Consider the following 19,731-nt stretch of genomic DNA (forward strand, 5'->3'; position numbering starts at 1 on the left):
GCCCTTTGTTAAGGCTGACAACTGTTGCAGAACATATCAGCAATTTAGTATCATCTCAGGTAGAACCTACAATGTATGATTTATTATAACAGGACATTGTGGTCAACACATTCATGTCAAAAGTGAATGGTGCTCACATTACTATATAACTTAAGTTTATTTAGAGCTCCAATAAAAAAAAACATGAATGAGCCAACTTCCTTAACTGAGATAAACTCCCCCTAAATTAAACACAAGGTTCAATCAAAACTTACTGATAACAGCGGTAGGTACAGCGGTATGAGGAAGTGAGGCATGGACTCAACGGAAAAGTACATAAAATCATTCTGATTCATTTGACAGTATTCATCACATGATTGACAGCAATAGAATTTGCACATCAGTGGAAATTAAATGATGCTGTATTACAATTACTAACATGACACAGCTAAACACGCATACACACACACACACACACACACAAACACAAACACACACCATCTTCACATTATTCATCATTTAAAAAAAATGCTCTTCATCTTATCTCTTTCACTTTGGACCAGGATCTGTTCAGAGCGCATCAAATATAATTTATCTCCCATCATATCCTGTACTCTAAATCAGTTCTTACAACATACTATTGTAAATTAAGTAATGGGTTACATCACTTTATGGAAGTGGAAATGACAGAACAGAGAAATGTCTATTATTGCTATGGCTGGTCTTGGTGTACTTGACTAGAACTAGAACATAAAGTATGTCACACATTTTTTACGCACACACACACACACACACCCACACACACAGTGCACACAGATAAAACCACCATCTCATTGCTTCTCCTTGTCATGTGTCCGTAACAAAATGCAGGATGGAAAAAGAAAGAAGTAGAGGAAATAATAAACAGATCAAATAAAAAATAGACTATGGGTTATGACATTGCCAATGACATAAAATATTGGGTATTTCACTTTCTTAATCTTCACTTCACAATGTGTGCAATGGGCAATGTGGTAGTGTGTGTGTGTGTGTGTGTGTGTGTGTGTGGGCTTGTTTTACTATATTTGGAAGCCCACTATACTAAAATACTGGACCCCATAAGTTTAAATGGCTTATTGTGGATTAAGACTTACTTTCAGGGTTAGGGGTCAGGCATTCAGTTGCTATGTAAATGATGGGTTCTCACAAAGACAGGTGTGTGTGTGTGTGTGTGTGTGTGTGTGTGTGTGTGTGTGTGTGTGTGTGAAAGAGAGAGAGAGAGAGAGAGAGAGATTCAACAGACAGACAAAGAGCCAGAGTCAGAGTCAAGCTTGGAAAATGTCTGCATCTGGAACAGATCTGATGGATGGAGAAACAGACAGATGGGCTTCCAGTGATAGAAGGGATGGGACAGCTTAATGTGAAAGAGTGATCGCTAACTGATGTGTGTCTTTGCATTGGCATCAAGGACTTCCCTCCTGATGTGCCAGTCCAACATATTTGGAATTGAATTGATTTGAAACAGTGGAGGAGTAAAGCAGACGAGAAGATTAAAGGAAAGACAGAATAAACAACCTCTGGTTTCTGTTGAAAATACTGAAAATGTATACAGTACATACTGAACTGTATATAGATGTGTACACATGGTCACACTCATACTCACAGATCCACATATATACCCATAAACACATACATGTACTGCACTTTTCTCACATTAAAGAGTTGAACTAAACAAGTTGAGGCTGATTGCTGGCTGAATTCCTAATTTTCTCTGGTGAAGTACAGATACCTGCTGTTATTCACTGGTTTTCTGATTGAATTCTAATTTACATGCTAATCGGATGGACAGAAAACCCACAAAATAACCAAGTGTCTTGTTTATCAGATAGCCTACGTAAAACAAAGGCAATCTGCCAGTACAAGTGACTTTACCTCATAATAATCTTCATGTTAATGTGGGTCTTACCTAAAGCTGTCACTCCGTAGCCAGGTGGACAGGTACTGTGTGTGATGCAGAATTCAACCACAAGGTGGAATCCTGGTGCACACTCACACAGTTGGTCATGGGTACTGTTGCAGAACTGCCTTACTAGCTGCTTCTCCTTACACACCTAAACACATCAAACACAGAGGGGCACTGTCAGACAATGACAAACGTATTGATACTGACGGGTGCTGCAACATTTACACAAGATCTTATAGTGGAGGACATTGTTAATATGGACATACTGTATATGCACAGGAAACGTACAGTAATGATTTGTAAGACAAAAAAGAGGTCATGGTGAGTATAATGGTGCTGCTACACCAGCCTCCTTTAACTTAAAGTTAAGATTCATCAGAGGAGGCCGCAGGAGGAAAGGCCTCCTCTGGCTGAAATAAACCATTAACAAATCTCAGTATCATTTATAAAATAATATTTCTCTCTTCTTTGGAAAAAATCTGTTATTGAGATTCTGATAAAATGCTTCAGTGGTGACACCTGCAGAGTAGGCAAGAGGGGGAAGGGCAGTCTGTGAGGTGGTGGTGGGGGACAGAGGAGAATGGGCTCCTGCTGTCCTCCTCAGGGCAGCATCTCTTATATCAATTTAATGTAATTTTTTTCATGCTAATCTGTGATTGGCCAAGACAAGTAAAATAATGTTTCAACAGAGGATGTCCTCCCAAACCAGTCCACAACCAGAATACAATATTGGCATCACGTTGGTCCAATGATTTTCCCACCACTGTACTGGTGAAATGGTGGTGAAGTGACAGATAGATTTATACAGGAGTAGCATATTAGAAGGGAAATTAAAACATGTAAACTGTAAACTACTTTTAAACATATCACTCAAAAATAACAAAATAACATAATAATACATTTTATTTAGAGTCCTTTTTTTCAGATTTCCATTTCTCTTTTTTATCAAGTAGTAGCTATAGCTACTTGTTAGTGCAACAGTTAGCTTGTTGCAGCAGCCCTAAAGGAATGTAAAGCCAATGGAGAGTATGGATTTGGACTGGGGGGTCGTGGCGATGGCAGAACACCGCCAGGGAGCGGATGGAGAGCTCTGTGCTGATGTCGCAGCCTCAGGCCTTGCTGCCTTGCTGGAGATGGACTGCTGCACGGCTGCATGGAACTGAGAATGTTCAAGTGAGTCAAGTGAGCCCTTCATGATCCAAAAACGACAGCCAGCCTTTACTTCTCTCTTGCTGTTGACAGACTGAACGCAGCAACAGGCCTCACAGCACCTACAAGGATAACCTCACAACTCCTAACACACTTCATTTTTTCTTTGTTTTTAACAATTCCAGATCTTCATGGTTTTGGTTTTTTCCCTTTCTAAATCAGGGCGTTGTGTAAAATTCCCACTATAACATTCAGGTTGCTGTGTCACCCCTCATTGGATTGACAGGCCTCTGGTGACACGTTACACACTACACAAGTTTCATCTAGTTGCCAACTAGTGTAAAAGAACATGACAACGTGGGTTGGTTTTCCTCCTGTACTCCCTAATTTTTTGAGTCACCAGCTGCTGTTGAGATACAAATAGTATCTTGAAAAATTATATACAGGGCATACTAGAACAGGAATATAAAAACACCTCAAGGAGGATATAACAATAGTGGCCATATTACATAATTTATCCAGAGTGGCAAAGAGGAAAACATCTAAACTCTGGGGGAAGATCACTCTACCACAATGAGCACATTCAGACTTTACTTTTAGTAACAACAACTGAAGTGGAAACACTGGTTTCAAAAAAATGACAGATGCTGTACCAAAATGTAAATAAACAGTATGGTCATGAATCTAAGGCAAAGACACCAGAAGAACCACAGAGGAGTAGCATAAAGGACAAGCCGTAGGATGAAAACATTAACTTGAGCAGAGTTCCTGACCAGGATGCTGCAAGTTCAGATTTGGTTGATGCAAGTGTGAGGAGATGCACAACAGCGATACAGAAACTGGTGTTTCCCATGAAAACTGCAGGTAGTCACACTATTTAACATGGAAAGTGCATGAACAAAAATGCAGGTTAGGGGCCTATGAAGAAGAAAGCCAGAGAATTAAATATTAAGATGATGTGATGATGTGTTTGGCCTCATACATACCGAGGTGCAGTATTGGCACGTATCGCCCCAGTGCCAGTTCTCAGCAAAGTGCCTCTCAGGACAGGGCTGACACTCTGTGGGTGTGTCAGCTGTGCAGTGTCGCTTCACGGCTGTGCCAGGAGGGCACTGGTCACACAGAAGGAGGTCAGACGTCACAGGGTCGCGGTACTGGTACTTTGGCGGTATGGCCTGCTGCTGGAAGGCCCAGGAGAGAGAAGCTGTGAAGAGCTGTAAGAGAGGGAAAGTAACACTGAGTCAACAGCAGTGACAAAATCTCTAATAAAAACCCGTCTCGTGCACAGCTCCTCTTTGGCTACAGGTTCAGATATTTTTATATTTTGGAGCACTCGCCAACCCAAAGCTTCCAGTAAGTGAGAGTTGAAAGAAAGGTCAGCGCTGTAAAGTTGAAGCTCCTGGTGGACACGCAGTGCTAAAGTGATTTCCTCTGCTTCACAGAGTGCTGTTCAGGGAGTCACGGGAGAAATTCAGCAGCAGTTTCATGGACACACAGATAAGTACACAGGACCAACCTTTTAAACAATAATGACAGTACATTTCTAATCTTTGTACGTTTGACGACTGTTTATGTTGCCTCAAATCATAACGATAACTTTGATGAATGCTGTGAGCAGGATTTTATCCTGACTATTAGACCTGATTAGGGTTTCAGATTTATTTTCTTGCACTTTTGGCCTTTTCTCCTGACATTTTAACAGTTTTCCAAAGCTTTTAAACAAATTCAGATGTTTCAGTCATGCCAACATTCTGCTCATATTAAATTAAAATTTAATAGTGTATGACACAGGATTGTAGACATTAATTGTGCAGCCCTGTGTTCTCTGACCTCACCAGTGATCTTCTCATGTCAGCAGCTCTGTAAGATAGGCTGCTTTGTAGCTGAAAAGCAACTGACGTGATTCGAGGGTGATCTACAGCACTTTAATAACGCCCTGGAGCAAAAGAGCACACCACACCCATATATCTTTTTCCCCCCTAAAAGCAACCCATCCATATGGACGCGCTGTACAGTGGGTGGCTGCCAGTGAGCTTTTGAGACGGACATATGTAGCTATTTCCTCAAAAACAAGCCCATGTATCATCGCCTGAGCCGAAACTTTGGCCAAACCTAAAATCTAAGATATCAGTTGGTGCACATGTTTGACATGCAGCCATGCAGCTGGTCGAGGCCACATGCAGACCAGATGTCACACAACAGGCTCCTTCCACCCTGAGGGCCCTCAGCCATTGGCTCTGTGGACTTTCCCGTTGGCCAGGATACATCCTCACTGCTTGGACAAACTAACAATAGGCCGTCCTTGCATTGTGTGTGTGTGTGTGTGTTTATGCGTGTATGTGGTTTTCTGCTTTCCACCATGTCTGTGTGTGCATCTTCAAAAACAAACGAACCCATGCAACAAACAACTACAAAACACTCATGCATGTGCGTGTAGGAGTGCACGCATGCAGGAATGAGTGTGTTGCTGCGTGTGTGTGCATATATGTCGTTGTTTATGTCCAATTACCGTCTTCCTCAGTGTTGGTCTATGTGCTCTGTGGTCTCCTCTCCTGGCTGCTGTTCATAAAGAGAACTGTTGGAGGTTACTGGGCTTTCCCCATTCACCACCAGAGTACATAACACAGCACTGACCTCCTTCCTGCATGTGTGTAATTGCCCTCATCCCATTTACCTTAAAGCACATAACTTGCAACCGCAAATAGTATGTGTATGAGTGTGTGAAACGAAAGAATAAATCAGTGAAAAAGAGTGTTATTTTCGGTGTGAGTGTGTGTGTCACTGTGTGTGTGTGTGTGTGTGTGTGCGTGTGTGTGTCTGTGTGTGTGAGCTTGTGCATTGTTCATTCACTATTACTAAATATTTGGCCATAGAAATCTTTTCATCAAAAATTCATGTGTGTTTATATGGGTGTGTGTGTGTGTGGGTGTAAGAAACATTGTGCAGTGCAGCTGTGTCTTCACCATCTGCCGTTTTGATCTTATCTGTTATTCATTGGATGTGTAACTGTATTTGTGCTCTGTATGTTGATTTATTACGCTGTATATGTACATATTTTTTTACTCATCAGCCTGAAATGATGCAAAACACGAGGAAGAAATTATGCAAAACATGAGGAAGAAAAAAATACATAGGTTTACTTTGAATTCTATTTCTGTTTCCTTTTGCAATGGAGGTCATTGAAAAAGATAGTAAAAATAGATGAATGGGTTTCACACACCATAATAGAAACCCAAGCTTCAAACAGCCTGGCGAGCGCAGCGGCAGCAGTTTTCCCAGCAAAACCTATCGACCTCTGAGCACAACATTTGGTGGAAGGCTTTCAGGGTACCGCCACTTGCTGTGTAGTACCCTGACTGCATGTGTTTGTTTGTAGCATGGGTGGCCCCAGTGGGAATCAAACCCATAATCATAGTCTCGCTCTTCAAATTAAGAAGTGTATGTACACACTATTAAGCCCTGAGACCACATCCAATCAATTCAGAAACATCAGGAGGGTGGGGCGCACTGAGGGTCTGACAGAGGGTCACCTGGGTTTTAGTTTGAGTCAGGGTGAGTTTCCTGGCAGTACTGGATCCTCCTCTGTCATCAGAGACAGTGAGCCTGTGCACATGTGGAAGGGGTCAGGTTCGTACTGTTTTTCAAACCCTTTATACAGCGCAGTTTGGCAGACTATATATATCAAAGGAAAGAGTAAGTAACAGTAAAGTAAGTTGAAAGAAAAGCACATATGCAAGCTCAGAGATGTTACTGATAAGAAAGCTTTATCTTGATCTGAGAAATCCCTTTCAAACGATTACAAACACAGCTGGTGGCTCAATGGTTTAAGACACCCTCAAACACTCTTATTTTTTTTCTGATTTCACGCACTATTAAATCTGTGCAACAAAGTAAATGTAGCATACTGCTAAAATAATAACAAAAAAATGATAGAGGTCAACCCTGGTGAAGTCTGTGAGCTCACACTGAATACCGTTGTAGTCTGGAATCAATTAGCTTCTGCGTTCTACACCTCGCTTCGAGGAGGATATTCAACAGACACGACCCATTTCTAGGAGCTTTTACTTGAATGAGGTCTGATGCACTGTCCACACAGTGTGACTGCATCGAACTCAAGTCAAGTTAGATTTAAAATCTAAGATTATATGACATGGGAAACCTGGGAAATGTTAATGTCTTAAGAGGAATTTATTTGTTATCTGGTCATGTCACACTTTCAGCAGAACCACCCTTTTCCAAAACCGCTAACACAGTAGCTTTCTGCTAAAGAAGACACGAAAAACTGTCAGCTTTTTAAGAATGAACTAATTGGGTAGATATCCTGTGGTGTGTAAGAGTTCATCTATCTGCAGCTAAAAGAGATACTGAACTTTTCACCCTCCTTGTCGCCTTAGAAGCTGCCATCTGACGACATCACAGACGACCACTGGAAACCCAAATTACACAGCAGCTAGGGGCCACTGACAGCCATAATTATACTGTTAGCATCATCAGAGTGAAGCTCAGCGATAGGCATATCCTACATGGAGCACAGCCAGCTGAGAGAAAAGGATGGATGAAAGTATGAAGGTAATGATACCTTCCCCAAGCAACTGCTGTGAAGATTCCCTTGAGCAAGACACAGCAGCTGTTATGTAAATGATTGTAACTGATGAGAGCAGGATGTGAAGCTGCTTGTTGGAAAAAGCACGATCACTTAGTCGCCATTTCCCATAAATAATGGTTCAAATAAAAACATTATGTATTTACACTGGTTCAATGATCTTCGTCTCCATCTGATACACTTTGGTTATGTAAACTATGCCAGTAAATCCCATTTGAACTGAGTTGAGGGGCAACTTGTGTTTATGCAGAGCAAAGACAATTTTTTACCAGTTCTTAAAGAAAGAACATGTGTTATTTAATAGATGTTATTCTCTTGAATGAAACAAACAACAGCACAAGTGTTCTCCAGTCTGTAAGTGTGGTGATACACGGGGCCACGCTGGACTGAAGAGATGGATAACACTTCACACAACAGGCAGGACACGCAAGACACAGTGAGCTGCGCACTGGCGGTGAAATGATGCATTGGCCTTTTTTTCATGGCTGCTTCCCCATTGTGTGTCTATCTACTTTGACTAGCAATACATTAAATATCTCTGATTTTAATTGTAATGATTCCTAAAATAATGCCAGTCCTTTGGCTAAACGGGGTTGAGAATATATAGAAGGGTTTTTGTTTTTCTATGTCCTGTCAGTTGTCAAAATATTATCTGTAGTAATGTGTAATTATGACTTAGTATTTTGGTGACACAGGCTCAACTGGATTTGAGCGCTGCATGACAGATGGACTCTAATGGCATAGGTGTCTGGACAGTTCAGACACCTGACAAAAATAGCCTTAAAAATGATCACACATGCTTTCCATATGAGCTTGCAAAGAGAGCAGCGTCCACAGCTAGTGGGTGGTAATGAGCTTATTCATTTAACACATCTGTAGAAATATACTGAATTAATTAATGAACATAGGTTGGAGCTAAAATTCTCTCAAATGCGTTCCAAAAAAAAGCACAGGCCAAGCTACTGGATAGTGCATAATATCAGTGTCTGATCTTTGACAAATACGTTTTGATTTGTTTTTATGTGATACAAAAGGTAAACAGATAAATATGAGACAAAAAAAAAAAAAAGAAAAGTCAAAAAAACATGTTAATGTAATTCAGTAAATTACAATTACATTTTGAAATAGTACACATTCCCTCCCGTGTGCTTGGCAGTGGAAGTTTTGAAAAATGCATCCAGAGGAAATTAGCCAGAGTATTTTACTAACTTCCAGAAGACAGGATTAAGGCTCAGGGTTACACTGAATGAGGAGCACAATGAAATTCAAAGAAACAGGAGAATCAGAGTTTTGCTTCCCTGAGGTCAGCTTTAAATTCATGGCATGAGGAGAAGAGCAATGGCACAAAGGGACCAAACCACACTACACCAGCTTATCCACCAGGCACATGGCTTCAGTTAACTGTTGAACGCAGGTGGTCTGAGGGGGATTCCAACTGTGTGTGTGTGTGTGTGTGTGTGTTTGTGTGTGTTCATGTGAATATGGCCTATGATCTGTTTTCACTCATACAGAGACAGAGAGAGACTGTGGGACATGATGCCTTATGTCACAAGACAATATCAAAATTGACAATTTCAATAATACAAGCCATGTTCACTCTACACACTCGTCTCATTATCTCAAACCAAAAGTGCCTCTGATTTTGAATTTGCTGCCAAAATGATTAATGATTTTAATGATGAAACTGAATTATTTAGTCATTTGTGTGCATGAAGAACATGAAACCTCACCTGAAAATGAAAGTATTTGAATAATGTTAAATAAACCTAGACACTCTGCCAGTATATTGCAAACCAAGCTATTTGATGGACTAATCAATCTGTGCGAAAACGAGACTTTTTTTCCAGCTCTAGCTTCTTAGTTGTTATATTTTCTTGTTCTCTTTGTTTTCTAAGACATTAAAACATTAAACTCAATATCTTTGGGTTTTGGGCTGTTGGTCGCACAAAATAAGCAACCTTTTTTTATTGCTATAATCACTTCCTGACATGTTATAAACCAAGTGATTAACCAATTAATAAAGAAAATAGGTTGCAGTCCTAATGTTGATTTTTTAAAGCAGTAAGATGTTTTAGTTCTTCTTCTTTGGTCCAGGAACGCTGACCATGAATGTTTTGAAACAAGTACAGGAAAATCATCCAGTGTCATCAAGTGAGTAAAACCAGTACTGGACTTGAGTATATTTCATGATGCTCCTTTACACTTCAGAGGGAAATGCTTTTTACTGCACTACATGTATTTGACAGCTATATGCACTGGTTACTTTACAGATTAAGATTAAAAAACAAAACATAAATTCATAATGTGAATAGCTTAGAAAATCCAATGCACTGCTCAAGATTAAAGCGGTGGTTCCAAATCTGTTTGGCTTGTGACCCCTGACAATAATTTGTGTCTAGCTGGGGCTTTTGCTCACACATAAGATGTCTAGGAGTTGTTAGCCATTCCTCTTTTTAGATGGAACTGAAATACCAGAAACCCAAAAATGTTAAATTATCCAATATTTTAAAGAAGCAAAAATGAATATGACTTTTGCATATAACTATAACACTGAACAAAACTAAACTTAAAAAACTTAAAGTAGCTACAAATGAGCCATTCTGTTGCATAACAAATACTTTAGCTTTTGAAACTTTAAGTACATTTTGTTGATAACGCTGCAGAACATTTACATCAGTAAGATAAGTAAATGTTCTAAGTGGGTCTACCATCATGGTGGATAGTATGATAACTTGGGCTGATATGATATGGACATGAAAAAAAACAGTATTTTCATTTATTTGGAATACTTTGGAATACACATTTAAACAGGAGGGTTTGTATTTTCTGGCAATCAAGATTTCAAGCTACATAAATCAAACTCCCCACATGCTCTAGCATATCAAGTGTCATATAAATGTTCACCAGACACATAAGCGTCACATCAGTTATGCTGTTTTTAATATGACTCATACTAGATAAAACAAAGATTAAGGCCTGTGCGCGACCTTCACACTAATGCAACAGCTGTATCTCTTTTGCCTACTCTCTTTCTGCTCTTTGTGTCTCTTAGTAACACACACATCCACGCCCACACACACACGTCTGCTATCAATACTTCTGTTGATGGAAAAGGGGAAGTTAGGTGTGCGGAAGTAGCTTCCAGAGGCAATCGTTGCTTTCTGAATAAACGTTTGTACTTGTTTGTTTAAAACATGTTGATCCTGTACCTTTACACACCCTCTGCATGTACCCTCACTTCTCCAGTGTTTGTCTACAAAAAAAAAAAAAAAGAAAGAAAGAAAGAAAAGAAATCATGCTGAGTCTGTTTGGCCAAGTGACCTTTCCGTAGCTTTGCCTATCTGCATGTGAACCTGGTGCTAAGTTTGGGGAAGTTGGCGGCTGATGCCAACGGCCACAACAGAGCGTAAAGGAGAGGAGGCATAAAGATAAAGACAGCCCCGATAAGGGATAATACATACCTCACTTTTCCGCCTCAAATAACAGGAAACATGTCGACAACAAACCCAAACAAAAAGTGTGTGTTTCAGAAATGTGGTATCCCCAAGTGGCATATGAATAAGACGGCGGTTTCTTAGGTCATTTCACATGCTACCTCTATGCATTGGTTGCTTTTGCTTTTCATGTGTCATTTCACATCACATTAATGTTCTACTAAGTCCTAACCAAAACACAAACTAAAACAGCCTTAAATGACTCGCGAAAAACTTTAAATACACATGAAATGTCCTCAAACGTGGTGTGCTATTCATATGCCCATGATATCACGTAGGTTTTCTGCAGACAGACCAACCACACGTTTCAGGAGCATGCAGGGGGGCAGGAAGAGCGCACAGGTGAGTGAGGTGCATTTTCTGCAGGACCTGTAAGCCAAAACAATGTTTTTGGACACAAAATTACAGAGTGCTCCTTTAATGCAGGATTACGTGCAGACAGACTGAGCGGCTGAGGGTTTGACAAGCCGAAAAAACAGATGCAAAGGTTTGGGAGATCCAGAGCTGTGCAGATGGACTTATTGGCTAGATGTTGACAGTCGAGACTGACTGACTGGTTGGATGACTGACTCACTAGTTGGCTAAATAGATGCTTGTCTGGCAGGCCAAATAACTGTCTGAGTAACTGAATGAAGGATAAACATAAGAACACTACGTCAGAACACAATTGCAACAACAAAATATTTGCCTATTTCAGGTCAGTTGTAGAGCATAGACAGAGGAAATACTGTGTGTGGATGGTGACATATGAAATGATGGAAGAAAGTGCATGTCAAAAAACAAAAGCAAAACACACATTTACTGCACACTTACTGCCTTTACACCTACTTAAAACAACAAATGTAACTAACTATGCACAGCACAAAATCTCTCTCACTCTCTCTCTCTCTCACACACACAGACACACACACGCGTGCAGTCCATGAGGCTAGATAGTGGGTCCAGTGTCTGGTAGCTATCGTGTATGATCTGTTTCTGCTCTGATACATATCTGAAGGTGAACATATGCAAAATCCATAAAGGCCCCAACACAGCGCAACATGCAAAACACAGCAAATGAAATAACTGCTCTTAGCCTGGGGGCATACATTTAAAAACCTCCTGAGAGGCGTTGTAGAACAAATTAGTGTAAAGACAGACCTACAGTAAACACCATCTGCTGGCAACACACCACATGTCTCTATTTTGAGAGTGTAACGTTTCATTCATTTCCAACATGCTATAGGAAAAGCAATGAAATGTGACCCAATACAAACGTTCATTCATTGATTTGAACCATGGATCTTGTTTGTTGGTCCATTTTGTGGACAGTGAGTGAACAAAAATGTGGGCAAAGCATCAGCTCCATTCATCATCAAAGGCAAACAACCTCCAATATAAACAAAGCAAAATGTATTTCCTAGGACTGACTTTTCCCTTAAAAGACATCACAATCATTTACTTCTAAGAAACATATTACATATGATACTTTCTGTAATTTTTACCATAAACTTACAGAAGCTGGATACAAGCACCTTACAATATTATATTACCTCTATATTATTATGTATCTATGCAACAGCCACACAAATTACATATTCAGTGGGCTACTTAAAGCTGAAACAGCCTCAGCATAAACTGAATATTACCTGCACAAGCTTATGTTGCAGGGCTGCAGTATGGACCTGTATTATACTGTCAGGTGTTCCTGTCATTTTGCTCACACCCACTGCATCATAAATATTTATGTCAGCCTTCACAAACTGCGTTTAAATGCCATCAATTCACTGCTGACATTTTACAGCAGAAAATCTAACCCAGTGAGGGAGGAATCGCCGTGTCATACAAATATACCGCACAAGTACTGAAGCCTAATGAAGTGGAGGGATTTTTATTTTGAGATCAGTTTGGATGCGCCACACATGCATGCCATGTAAAACAGGTAGCATCGCTCTCATAGCTTCATGGTTCATGTCTAAACCTACAAGTGATCGTTTCTTTCCTCAAAACCAGTGATGGATTAAACAAGCTGCCATCACAACGTCAAATCTGAAAAAAAATAAATAAATGACTTGCGTACAGAATGATTATTATTATCACTGCCCCTGTAGTAGATCAGACATCACCAAACTACCTGACGCATGCTGTTCAGAGGGAGCATGCCGGGCGAATACTTTGCCTTTTCTGTCTTATTCTTCATTGTGAACAGGCTACAAGGCGAGTGCCCGTAACGACCCAACTGACTCACGCATGTGAGAGCAGCGTGAAGCGCAATAACAATCCACGTCTCGCAATAATCCCTCCGAAAGAAATAACTTAAGTGTATGAAATGTTGCTCCATCAGTAAGTGTCCCTGCGCTCCAGCGGATCAGATCGGCTCAGCGAGTCATGCAGACGAGCAGCAGACAGATACTCTGGTTACTCACCACTATCAGTTTCATGGCCGGGTTGGATTTCACTATCCGAGCGCTCATCTCCACTGCGTAAAAGTGAACCGCTTAGTGATGGGGTCTCCATCACAGGTCGGTACTTATACAGTACAGAGAGAGAGAGAGAGAGGGCGAGGGAGAGAGGGAGAGAGAGAGAGCATGTGCCCACCCACCTCGCTGTTATCCAGTACACAGCCCTCTCTCTGTCTGCCTCTGTGTTTCTCCCTCGCCCTTCAGTCCTAAAAATAAACTGTTGCATCCTCAGGAGTTGCGTTGCGCGATAATTACGCGAAGTGGTGAATGGTGTGGGCGACGCTCGAAGGAAACAAAGCGGGGTCTGAAAAACAGCATCCAGGGATCATCAGACGATGGGGATTCATTCATGGATTCAGTCAGATGGACTCAACTTTTTGAACCACACAAACATCCCTCAAAAGATCTCTAAATATAGCACATATTGAAGGACAGTGTCAGGAGATAAAACAACAGTCTCAAAAAAAAAAAAAAAAAAAATTAAACATTGCTCGTAGGGGGGAAAAAAATAGAGAAAAAGAAAGCCAATAACTTTCTTGTTTAACATAGTCCTGACTGTTGGAGCACCATGGCAGAATAATACAGTGGTGAACTCCAAAGTAACCATATCCATATTTAAATCCTACAGTGCGAACAAGTGGTTTTCATATGACAGCCGGTCTGCATTACACCCAGTGTGTTAGAGTAAAAAAAGAAAAAGAAGTGTGAATAAAAAAAAGGTTTTCCAGGATAAATGTTTTGACTCCTGCTTTGACAGCACATAAATACAATGATTGACAGCTGTTTATTTGGACCAGCCAGAGTCATTTCATAAGATGGCCTCTGCTTATTTGAACATGCGTTGAGGGAACTTGGAAATGTTGTCTCAGTGTGGATGGACAACAGTGTCCATGTGCAGTGAATAGCTGAAAACATATTTGAGCATTTTCCACAAAGTGTATTTTCAGGTGTTTGGTTCATAAACTCCAGATGTTTATTTTATTTTATTTTATTTGTTTTATGATATTTTACCAAAAATTCTACTGAATCTTTTATAATAATTCAGCCATAAACTGACTTCCCTTGCCATTTTTCATAACCCTTTAATCATTCAGGGAGGCTGCAGGGAGTGCCGAGCTACTCTGTTGCAGGAACACACCAACACACAGCTACACACATTCACATCTGGAAGCTGGCCTGTTTGCACTGTTCCCCAACCGAGGTTAGTCCCCCACTGCTGTGTTGTCCACTGGACTCATGTAGGGAAATTCATTTTGATTGGAGAATCTAACCCTGATACACTACAGTGTTTTATTCTTTTTATATTATACTCCAGAGAGACAAGTTGTTGAGACAACTCTGAGAATAAAACATGACCAGATGTTTCAGATCCTGAATCTTACTTTAAATGTTTCTGTGCACTAAACAAGCTGTAATGGCACAATTGAACGTATCAGGGTGTCTGAGCTATTTGAACGTAACATTATCCATAAGACATTTATTACTTTTAATGTAATATGCATATGTTAAATAAACTGTATGGATAACACACAGTTGTTCTTCAGATCTAGAGATGAAAATATATTTATTGTGACCAGGAGATGTGGTTAAAAGTTCCTGAAAAAGCTAGTAAGGGGGCCTTAAGTAAAGATTTTTTAAAGAATTGTTCGCTCTTTGCAGTCATTTAAATGTCAATCTGACAAAAGTATACTCTGGGTATAAACAATTCAGTCAAAAAAACATTTTCCATTCTCTGAAAGAAAAAAAACACACTGATTTAATACATACTAAAGTTCAATGATACATGTATATCAATGGGCCAATCCAGTAACATTTACCACTGATTCTTCAGGTTTGAACCTTGTTCAAACCTCAGGCTTCTTTTTCTCCAGTGGTTTAACCAGCGGTTTATTATCTTAATTATAAGTGCTTCAAAAATATTTTAAATGAGTTATGTACCAAGAGATTTAAGTACCTTCATCAAGGTTTCAGCCAAAAGGAGAACTCCCACATAGAGGTCAAAATGCATAATAGATACCAGACAACTCACGTAGTAAAGCCAAAAGGGTGCTCCCACATGATGTGAACGCATGATGCATTTACAAGATCTCTGACATCAAAGGTCCTAAAAACAAATCTGCTTTTCCATTTGTCTCTTTGTAGCTGCTCACTGTACAGAGGCATGACAAAATGTCACAACCCGCTGACGTAGAAGCGCAAAGTCTCAACGTAATGGGAGAAATACAGACTCACCCACCTACAAGTCTCCACTGCATATGAGGGAAATCTTAGTGATGAGGTCACAGCTCACCACAGGATGACTGAACACACACACACACACACAGGCACAAATGCAAGAGCACACAAAAATACACACACGCACGCACATATCTTTCAGCATCGAGGTCAGGGAACACCGCAACAATGGTGGGACGGAAGCTGCACGTCTCGAACACACGCTCACACAGTTAAACACACAAATTAAAACACATTTACAACAAACCTCCCTGACGTGGTAGTTGGCAGTGAGGTCCTGCAGTGTATGAGCGGGGTAAACGTGGGTGTTACAAGGTGAACCAGATGCAACTGACCAGTCCACACACACACACGCATTCACAGACAAAGGCTGGCATTCAAATCAAAATAAAGCTACTTGCTGACTTGCCTCATATCCATAAATTGCCAGTTTGGCCTGTTTACAATTGTGCTACATTCTAATTTAGTTGGTTAAAGTGTATTTAGGTTGAGTCCCCTCAGACTAAACACAATACCCCACTGATTACATGGATTTGGACTGGTCACAGTAAAAGTGACTCCAAAGGTACGGTGCAATAGATAATTCCTGATTTAAATTCAGCTGCAAAGATGCTAAGATTATTTCTTTGTAATACTTTTGCTATCTTCTTTGCATACTATAGGCAAATACTATCTAATCTAATCGCCAATTATAACTTCTGTGTATGTGTGTATAGTGTTGTCTGGTTGCGTGGTAGCCAATGTTGTGCGTGAATGCACTTACTGTATTACCTCTGTGCATATGTGTGTGGGGGTTGATTAGTAATGCATCCATCTGGGTCGCTCTCATTTCCATAACAGATCTCAAAAACGAATGACTGGAAAAGGGAACTGATAACCGTTGTTGTGTTGATTGTGACCCGAGACTGTCAAAAGTGAAGGACACAGAGATAACTTTTTGAATCTGTGTGACAAAGGCTTTTTTTTACCCATGCAAATAAGGTGTATTTGTACTTAGACCTCAGAGAGAGAAAGGGACAAAGCAGGACAAAAGGGTCCAAATATCCCCATGACAGGCCCATAAAGAGCCTGGAATAAACAGTGGGAATAATATCAACTGCCAAAATTGTACAATGTGCTTTGCTAGGATGATCATTATTATCGCAGCAGCTCGAAAGTAAAAGATTTTAAGAAGGTTTTGTTGCTCTTCTCTGTGATCCACAGACCCAATCTTGTTGTATTTGGTTCTGAAAGAGTTTTGCCCACCATGTATCTCCAAGTGCTGATGTGGCAAAGACCTTGATTTGCATTTGGTCCTTGGTGAATTGTACATGTCTGACATGCCTGTGGTGGTAACTTTTACAGAACAACTAATGGTTACTGTTGCTGCTATTTCTGAATCTTTTTCAGTGCAGATTCCACATTTCTGTTGTGTCCGTAATGCTTGTAGAAACATATTTTTGGCTAACAGAAGCTTCAATCCACATTTCATTGTCTCTTAATAAGCCACAATGCTCCATTTGAATTGTTGAGTAACGTTAACTTTATACTCTTTACTGTTTGCTTGCACTTATTCCATGTCTGTTCAAAGAAACCTCTCTATCACTCTGCTTGGGGTTTATCATCCTTAGCCTACACAGGCACAGGTGTTTTTGTGTGAAATTTTATTTTGGTCAATATTAAGAGTTTAAAGGACAGAGGCCGTTGTATGTACTCTGAGACTATGTCTACATTAAGGCAACTAAATTAACTTAATTAACTAAATTAAATAGCTTGAAAGTGATTTGTTCCAATCTTTTCAGGTTGTTCTTGTGTAAACATCTGCTGTGAAACAGCTTAATCTCTTGGTAAATAACAAAACTGTTTGAAATCCAACATCTGGCAACATCTGATAAAATCGTTTCGTCTGACAAAATCAGTATAAATACAGTTTATGGCAACAGCTGTGCGTTGTGTATTGGCTATATTAAATGTTGAATGTTTGTGGCAACTATGAAACAGTTGCCACATGCAACAGATGTTATCTGAAAAAAACTCTGCACTTCCACATTGTTTTATTTAAGGTCAGTCTAGTTCTGCTACAAGTCAGTGGGGTAAGGTGACCTTAGTGCAAAAGGTTTCAAGAAACCCAAGCCACACCACTTTAATCTGCGTTGTTGTACAGACACAGAAGAAGCATGTTGCCTTGTTAAGGTTCTTGACCTTCTCGTATTCTCCTCCCTGCCTTCCTGCGGTCCACCTCAGAGTTCTTGTTTCAGGATATTTTATATCTCTCACTGCCTGGGCCCCCTCAGATGGAAATCACAGTGGACAAGCCTTTATTTTACTAACTGATGAAAAAAGCCTCAACAGGATGCTGTAGCTGAAATCAGTGTGGGGCAAAGATAGCTACAGAAAGTGTGGCTGCATGGAGGAGGGAGGTAGATTAGAATGAATGAGGATGAAGAGAGTGAGAATGATGTAGAAGTGTATCTAATGAAGAGTTGTGAGCAGCACACTGAGAGACGGAAAAGGGAAACAGTAGCAGAAAGAAGCAGCAAGTCCGGCATGAAAAAAGGATAAGGGTAGTGAACCTTGTGCCCGGTGTTGGAAGTCTTGCCAGTCAAAGCAATGAGTCACTTGTGACCTTGAGAGAAGAAATAACAGCAGAGGGATCCCTGGACTTCCACGGCAGCTGATGTGGTCATCTTGTTTTCTCTGAGGTTTCTGAAAATGATTTAAAGGAAACTCTTCTGGGCTTAAGGAGTGCGTGGTGTCGAGAGTGACGCATGCAACAAGGCTCATTCTCAGGAGATGTTTGCATGTTTGTCTGATGGAGAAGTTTTCAGAGCACACTCTGGATCAGTTTCATCCAGTAATGGTTAAAGTCTGAGGGCATGCAGGTTTTTATTCCAACCACAGCAGGTGAGTTAACTGAGTGGTAAACTTCATACTTTCATACTTCCATGCACATGGTGTGGTATTTTTATATTTTGGGCCAGCCTTAAAATAGGTCAGGACCAAGGCCACGTCTTCGTGGTTAAAAATTAGCATTCCTCATGACAGTGCTAGCAGCACGACTATAGCAATAGCAAAAGTCTGTCATCAGTCCACCACTATGATCCATATTCCAATGTCTCAATCACTGGATGGATTACAATTAAATTTTGTACATTCATGTTTCCCAGAGGATGAATCCTAATGAGTCTGGTGATCCTGTGACTTAATCGGGTGCCAGCATCAGGTTAAAATCTTGATCCGTTCAATGCTTTGGTTTGTGACTGAACACCTGTAAAACTTGCCAGCTGCCTCAGCAAATGCTAGCACTGCAGCACAGTAAGCTAAGATGGTTAACATTGCACTTACTTAGCACCAGCATGTTAGCATTGTCACCGTGAGCATGTTAGCATGCTGATGTTAGCATTTGCACTTGTTATATTAGAAGGAAGGTCACTTTGATTTGTTGGAAATATTAGTCTTTCTGCATTGCTTGTCACCTAGTGATTTAACAAATACATTCAATAAACTGAGCGGCGCATACATATTCAAACAAATCAAACAGCAATCACAGTTCTACTGTGAGTCCCTAAAACCACTGTAAAGGCCATATATTTAAATGAACATGGATTGGGCGATAAATCAACCGATACTAACATTAATCAAACAATTAGGATCACTTGATTTGTAAATTACAACTTGAGGACAGTGCAACTATTTATATCATTCAACAGCATGAGGCTGACATAACTGCTACCAGGAAATCTCCCACGCAATGGAGGGCAAAAACATAAGGAGGCAATTATCACTGTTCACTACTGTTAAAAACACACCCACTCTTTAGCAGTGGCTTCCCAAGAAATACTGCATGTGTACCTGATATTCAAATGAATGAACTTCAGTTCAGTGTTACTCTTGTTTCCAGTCAGCCTT

The 19,731-nt window shown here is 40.3% G+C and overlaps 1 protein-coding gene across 4 annotated transcripts in view; it reads right to left on the reverse strand.

Annotated features, from left to right (window-relative positions):
- Window positions 1-19,731, reverse strand: part of LOC139612732 (tumor necrosis factor receptor superfamily member 11B-like) — a 79,143-nt gene that overhangs the window by 7,549 nt on the left and 51,863 nt on the right. For 3 of the 4 annotated variants that reach the window (XM_071468648.1, XM_071468646.1, XM_071468647.1), the window contains exons 3-4: window positions 4,057-4,284; window positions 1,925-2,069 (exon numbers count right to left, since the gene is read on the reverse strand). In XM_071468648.1, coding sequence (XP_071324749.1) covers window positions 1,925-2,069; window positions 4,057-4,284 — 373 coding nt within the window. Of the gene's footprint in view, window positions 1-1,924; window positions 2,070-4,056; window positions 4,285-13,572; window positions 13,843-19,731 lie in introns of those variants that run through there. The other variant, XM_071468645.1, reaches the window with a different exon arrangement.

Source organism: Trachinotus anak, unplaced genomic scaffold, assembly GCF_046630095.1.
Source record: "Trachinotus anak isolate AG129_WGS33_773 ecotype Australia unplaced genomic scaffold, CSIRO_AGI_Tana_v1 ptg000032l, whole genome shotgun sequence".
NCBI lineage: Eukaryota > Metazoa > Chordata > Actinopteri > Carangiformes > Carangidae > Trachinotus > Trachinotus anak.